This window comes from Heteronotia binoei, chromosome 1, assembly GCF_032191835.1.
Source record: "Heteronotia binoei isolate CCM8104 ecotype False Entrance Well chromosome 1, APGP_CSIRO_Hbin_v1, whole genome shotgun sequence".
NCBI lineage: Eukaryota > Metazoa > Chordata > Lepidosauria > Squamata > Gekkonidae > Heteronotia > Heteronotia binoei.
This window is the reverse complement of record NC_083223.1, coordinates 282,538,684-282,545,099: the sequence shown is the minus strand read 5'-3', so window position 1 is coordinate 282,545,099 and position 6,416 is coordinate 282,538,684. Positions and strand designations below refer to the sequence as shown.

Genomic DNA, 6,416 nt, shown 5'->3' with positions numbered 1-6,416 from the left:
CAATGCTATAATATCCTTTTTGAGGTGCGGCGACCAGAACTGCACACAGTACTCCAAATGAGGCCGCACCATCGATTTATACAGGGGCATTATGATACTGGCTGATTTGTTTTCAATTCCCTTCCTAATAATTCCCAGCATGCCGTTGGCCAAGTCCCACCTGGAGGGCGACATCCTTGCCTCCAATCATAGCATTTCCATCGAGCCAACATGCCAGATTGAGCTCTCCATCTTTTATCTCCTTCGTTCTCATTTATATGAAGTCCTCTGAATAAATGATCCACACGTATTTCTGACATATCCTAGGGCTGCCAACTCTGGGTTGAGAAATTCCTGGAGATGTGGAGGGGGGTGTGGATCCTGGGGAGGTGTGGCTGAGAGAGCTCTCAGAGAACTGCTCTTGAGGGAATGGCTCTGAGAGAACTTGCGACTGACCCAAGGTCGCTCCAGCAAGTGAATGTGGAGGAGTGCGGAATCAAACCTGGTTCTCCCAGATTACAGGCCACGCTCTGGCTCCTCCAGTCCCCATCTGGACTCTGACTAACCAGGCTGCAGGTGTGGGCTGTTTTTAAAAAATAAAGCAGAGCGTAATTTGGACTTGAAAGCTGCTGCAGCTGTTTTCCTGTGCTGAAGCCTCTGTGGGGGAGAGAGGAATTAAAGGGCAACTAGAATGATTAAAGGGTTGGAACACTTTCCCTATGAAGAAAGGTTAAAACGCTTGGGGCTCTTTAGCTTGGAGAAACGTCGACTGCGGGGTGACATGATAGAGGTTTACAAGATTATGCACGGGATGGAGAAAGTAGAGAAAGGAGTCCTTTTCTCCCTTTCTCACAATACAAGAACTTGTGGGCATTCAATGAAAATGCTGAGCAGACAGGTTAAAACAGTTAAAAAGAAGTCCTTCTTCACTCAAAGGGTGATTAACATGTGGAATTCACTGCCACAGGAGGTGGTGGCAGCTACAAGCATAGCCAGCTTCAAGAGGGGGTTAGATAAAAATATGGAGCAGAGGTCCATCAGTGGCTATTAGCCACAGTATATATATGTGTGTGTGTATACACACACACATATTGGCCACTGTGTGACACAGTGCACTGTATTCTTGGTGCTTGGGGAAGGAAAAATGGAAGGGCTTCTAGCCCCACTTTTGAACCTCCTGATGGCATTGGGGGGGGGGGGGGGGGTTGGCCCTTGAGTGACCCAGAGTGTTAAATTGATGGCCCATTGGCCTGATCCAACTTGGCTTCTCTTATGTTCTCATGCATTGTTTCCCTGTTTTTACAGTTCCACCTGGAGTATTCTATGTACATGCAGCCCCCCAAACAGGGAAATAACTCCCCCCCCCCATTTTGTTGCAGGAAAATGTCTGGGAGGGGAGGCAAGAGCCCTCCCTCCCTCCCTCCATGGTGATGTTCCATGCTCAAATGGGCTCTGTTTTGTTTTGTTTTTTATAGCAAAAAGTGAATTTCTAGTTGCAACTCTAGAGCAGGTGCACCAGCTTCGAGATCATTTGGGCTTGCTCTTTTCAGCACATTCTCTGTCTCTGTGTTGGGACACTGTGGCCAGGACTAACGATGGCACTCCAAATAGAGCCACAGCATAGAACTGTGCAGGACAATGGCCTTTGGATTTTCAGTCCCTTTCTGAAAAATCCTTGGTGTAGGACAGGGCTGGGCAAACTTGCTTAACATAAGAGCCACATAGACTAAAAATCAGATGGAAGGAAGGAGGGAGAGAAGAAAGGAGGGAGGGAAGGGGAAGGGGAAGGGAGGAAGGGAGGGAGGCAGGGAGGAAGGAAGGAAGGAAGGAAGGAAGGAAGGAAGGAAGGAAGGAAGGAAGGAAGGAAGGAAGGAAGGAAGGAAGGAAGGAAGGAAGGAAGGAATAGGAAGCAGAGAGTGAGTATAAATGGGCAGTCTTCGCAGTGGAGGACGGTAAGCAGTGGGGTGCCGCAGGGCTCGGTACTGGGTCCCATGCTCTTTAACTTGTTCATAAATGATTTAGAGTTGGGAGTGAGCAGTGAAGTGGCCAAGTTTGCGGATGACACTAAATTGTTCAGGGTGGTGAGAACCAGAGAGGATTGTGAGGAACTCCAAAGGGATCTGTTGAGGCTGGGTGAGTGGGCGTCAACGTGGCAGATGCGGTTCAATGTGGCCAAGTGCAAAGTAATGCACATTGGGGCCAAGAATCCCAGCTACAAATACAAGTTGATGGGTTGTGAACTGGCAGAGACTGACCAAGAGAGAGATCTTGGGGTCGTGGTAGATAACTCACTGAAAATGTCAAGACAGTGTGCGTTTGCAATAAAAAAGGCCAACGCCATGCTGGGAATTATTAGGAAGGGAATTGAAAACAAATCAGCCAGTATCATAATGCCCCTGTATAAATCGATGGTGCGGTCTCATTTGGAGTACTGTGTGCAGTTCTGGTCGCCGCACCTCAAAAAGGATATTATAGCATTGGAGAAAGTCCAGAGAAGAGCAACTAGAATGATTAAAGGGCTGGAGCACTTTCCCTATGAAGAAAGGTTGAAACGCTTGGGACTCTTTAGCTTGGAGAAACGTCGACTGCGGGGGTGACATGATAGAGGTTTACAAGATAATGCTTGGGATGGAGAAAGTAGAGAAAGAAGTACTTTTCTCCCTTTCTCACAATACAAGAACTCGTGGGCATTCGATGAAATTGCTGAGCAGACAGGTTAAAACGGATAAAAGGAAGTACTTCTTCACCCAAAGGGTGATTAACATGTGGAATTCACTGCCACAGGAGGTGGTGGCGGCCACAAGTATAGCCACCTTCAAGAAGGGTTTAGATAAAAATATGGAGCACAGGTCCATCAGTGGCTATTAGCCACAGTGTATGTGTGTATATAAAATTTTTGGCCACTGTGTGACACAGAGTGTTGGACTTGATGGGCCGTTGGCCTGATCCAACATGGCTTCTCTTATGTAAGGAAGGAAGGAAGGAAGGAAGGAAGGAAGGAAGGAAGGAAGGAAGGAAGATTGTGGAGGTGGAAAGAAAGCAACTTTAACTTTAAATGCTTTTTCCAAGCTGCTGACTGGCTTGGCTTGGAGAAGTAATTTAAAGAGAGAAATACCTTCTCCAAGCTGAATACCTTCTCCAAGCCGGCCAACACAGCCGTGGGGGCTTTGAGAGCCACACGGTAAGTTTGAAAGAACCACACATGGCTCCCAAGCACAGTTTGGCCCCCCATGGTGTAGAATTTATTTGCTGCAGCTCACGCACAAGGAATTTTCACAGAGTTCTGCACTGCAGCCTCAAGATCAGGGTGCAAAACAGGAAGAAGAAGAAGAAGGTATTGGATTTATATCCCGTCCTCCACTCTGAAGAGTCTCAGAGCGGCTCACAATCTCCTTTCCCTTCCTCCCCCACAACAGACACCCTGTGAGGTGGGTGGGGCTGGAGAGGGCTCTCCCAGCAGCTGCCCTTTCAAGGACAACCTCTGCCAGAGCTATGGCTGACCCAAGGCCATGCCAGCAGGTGCAAATGAAGGAGTGGGGAATCAAACCCGGTTCTCCCAGATAAGAGTTCGCACACTTAACCACTACACCAGACTGGCTCTCCACACCAAACTGGCTCTTTATGCCAGAGAGGGGAGGAGGGACCTAACTGAGGTCAGTTTGCCAACCTCCAGGTAGCACCTGGAGATCTTCCCACTATTACAGTTTAACTCCAAGTGACCAAGGTCAGTCTCCCAGGAGAAAATTACTGCTTTGGAGGGTGAATTCTATAGTATTATACTCCGTTGAGCTCCACCCCCAAAATCTCCAGGTGATTCCTAACCCAGAGCTGGCAACCCTATCAGGGGGCTTCACCTCTTCTAGTTTTGTGCAGACTATGCAAAACTGAATTATTCAGAAGGAGAGCTCTTTTAACACAGGTTATAGGGGTGTACTGTAATGAGATGCTCTAGTAAAGTGAGAGGGCCTGCGGTCTACACTGTGGGGGATGATACATTCTGTCTGTTGCTGTAAGTATGATCCTACCATGGGCGTTTTCACACCGACAAGTTTGTGACTCTCTATCACCGCATTGGAAACTCACCTTTTACATTACCTAGTTTGGTGTGGAGAGCCTGTTTGGTGTAGTGGTTAAGTGTGTGGACTCTTATCTGGGAGAACCGGGGTTGATTCCCCACTCCTCTGCTTGCACCTGCTAGCATGGCCTTGGGTCAGCCATAGCTCTGGCAGAGGTTGTCCTTGAAAGGGCAGCTGCTGTGAGAGCCCTCTCCAGCCCCACCCACCTCACAGGGTGTCTGTTGTAGGGGAGGAAGGGAAAGGAGATTGTGAGCCGCTCTGAGACTCTTCGGAGTGGAGGGCGGGATATAAATCCAATATCTTCTTCTTCTTCTCCTTCTCCTTCTCCTTCTCCTTCTCCTTCTCCTTCTCCTTCTCCTTCTCCTTCTCCTTCTCCTTCTCCTTCTCCTTCTCCTCCTCCTCCTCCTCCTCCTCCTCCTCCTCCTCCTCCTCCTCCTTCTCCTCCTTCTTCTTCTTCTTCTTCTCACAACCGTTTTGCATTGTTGCTGCCCGAAGCATCTACATTTGTTTCGGTGAGATGAGTTCTGGCACTGCTGCTGCAACGTTTTTCTCAAAACTTGTTCGGATCCGGTCATTTCTTTACAGGCGTTTCAAACTTGTATTGCAGATGTTTTCATGCGTTTTAAAAGACTCCTCCAAAAGCCACAAGGTGCAGTAATCTGCAGGAGAACTGACAGCACTTGACGTTTTGCCTTATCATTGCTTGCCTCATCTTGTAATTTACATTTGTATTGTTTTTGTAGCGTTGACACGATTTCCAAGCCTGGTCAGAGTAACAGGTGTACTCCTATATTTTTCTCTGCAGGCGATGGAATCCTGAGTGACCGGAAGGCCCATGGAAAACCCAACCCCGCCCACCTTTATCGACGTGGACAAAGGGATCTGCATCGGCTTCGTGGCCCTCATGTCCTTCTTCCTTATGCTCATGATCGTGCGGTGCGCCAATCTGATCGTGGATCCCTACACCGCCATCCCCACCTCTACCTGGGAGGAAGAGCAGATCAATTGAGGTGTCCCTCTTTGGTGGAGCGAACGGAGGGACGAGGGACTTTCCCACTCCGGAGACCTTGCCCGTCCGCTCGCGAGCCACCTCCTCTTTGCCCAAGTTCAGGACTATTCTCTCAACCCTCTGCAAAGTTGAGAAAGAGAGATGAGCCACTGAGGAGCCACAGGGGTGCAGAAGGTGTTCCAGCCAGAAAAGGAGCAGAGGGACTTTGCCTTTCTCTTCCTCTTCATTTTGGGGAGGGACAGTGGCTCAGTGGTAGAGCATCTGCTTGGTAAGCAGGAGGTCCCAGGTTCAATCCCCAGCATCTCCAACTAAAAAGGGTCCATGCAAGTACGCGTGGAAAACCTCAGCTTGAGACCCTGGAGAGCCGCTGCCAGTTAGGGGAGGGACGGTGGCTCAGTGGTAGAGCATCTGCTAGGTAAGCAGGAGGTCCCAGGTTCGATCCCCGGCATCTCCAACTCAAAAGGGTTCGGGCAAATAGGCGTGAAAAACCTCAGCTTGAGACCCTGGAGAGCCGCTGCCAGTCTGAGTAGACAAGACTGACTTTGATGGACCCAGGAGGGTCTGATTCAGTAGAAGGCAGCTTCAGATGTTCATAGCAGCCCTTGTCTTCCTAGGTGGTCTTCCATACAAGCTCTGACTACGGTTGACCCTGCTTAGCTTTGAAACTCTGAGACACTTAGGCAGACCCGAGGCTACAGAGGGGTCCGGGGGGGGGGCAGGAACCCCCCTTGCAACTGTGTGGCCCCTCCATCGGATGGCCTCTCCATCTGTCCCCTTTGTTCACCACCACCCTGAACACGAAGTTGCCTTGTGGCTGGTCTTTTCGTTTCTTCTCTCCCCTCCCCTAACACAGCGTGCAGAGCAGACGGGGGCAGGGAGAGAGACTCTTCTTGTCGCTAGCCTTCTGAGTGCCCAACATCAGTTCAAGAGGGGAGGGATGGTGGCTCAGTGGTAGAGCATCTGCTTGGTAGGCAGGAGGTCCCAGGTTCAATCCCCGGCATCTCCAACGAAAAAGGGTCCAGGCAAGTAGGCGTGGAAAACCTCAGCTTGAGACCCTGGAGAGCCATGAATGGGGCTGTGGCTCAGTGGTAGAGCATCTGCTTGGTAAGCAGAAGGTCCCAGGTTCAATCCCTGGCATCTCCAACTAAAAAGGGTCTAGGCAAATAGGCATGAAAATCCTCAGCTTGAGACCCTGGAGAGCCGCTGCCAGTCTGAGAAGACAATACTGACTTTGATGGACCAAGGGTCTGATTCAGTATAAGGCAGCTTCATATGTTCAAGAGGTCTCCATTTCACTGAGAGAGGGGCAGGGGCACATAAGAAAGGGATGGGGGAACAGGAACTGCTGTGAC

The 6,416-nt window shown here is 49.8% G+C and overlaps 1 protein-coding gene and 1 non-coding gene across 2 annotated transcripts; both read left to right on the top strand.

Moving 5' to 3' along the window:
- Positions 1-4,890: 4,890 nt before the first annotated feature.
- Positions 4,891-5,064, top strand: LOC132588884 (cortexin domain-containing 1 protein-like). Its single transcript, XM_060261346.1, has one exon. It carries the CDS (start codon positions 4,891-4,893, stop codon positions 5,062-5,064), a length of 174 nt encoding a protein of 57 aa, XP_060117329.1.
- Positions 5,065-6,135: 1,071 nt separating this feature from the next.
- TRNAT-GGU (transfer RNA threonine (anticodon GGU)) lies at positions 6,136-6,207 on the top strand. The gene has a single exon. It is a non-coding gene; the product is annotated as a tRNA-Thr (tRNA).
- Positions 6,208-6,416: the final 209 nt, after the last annotated feature.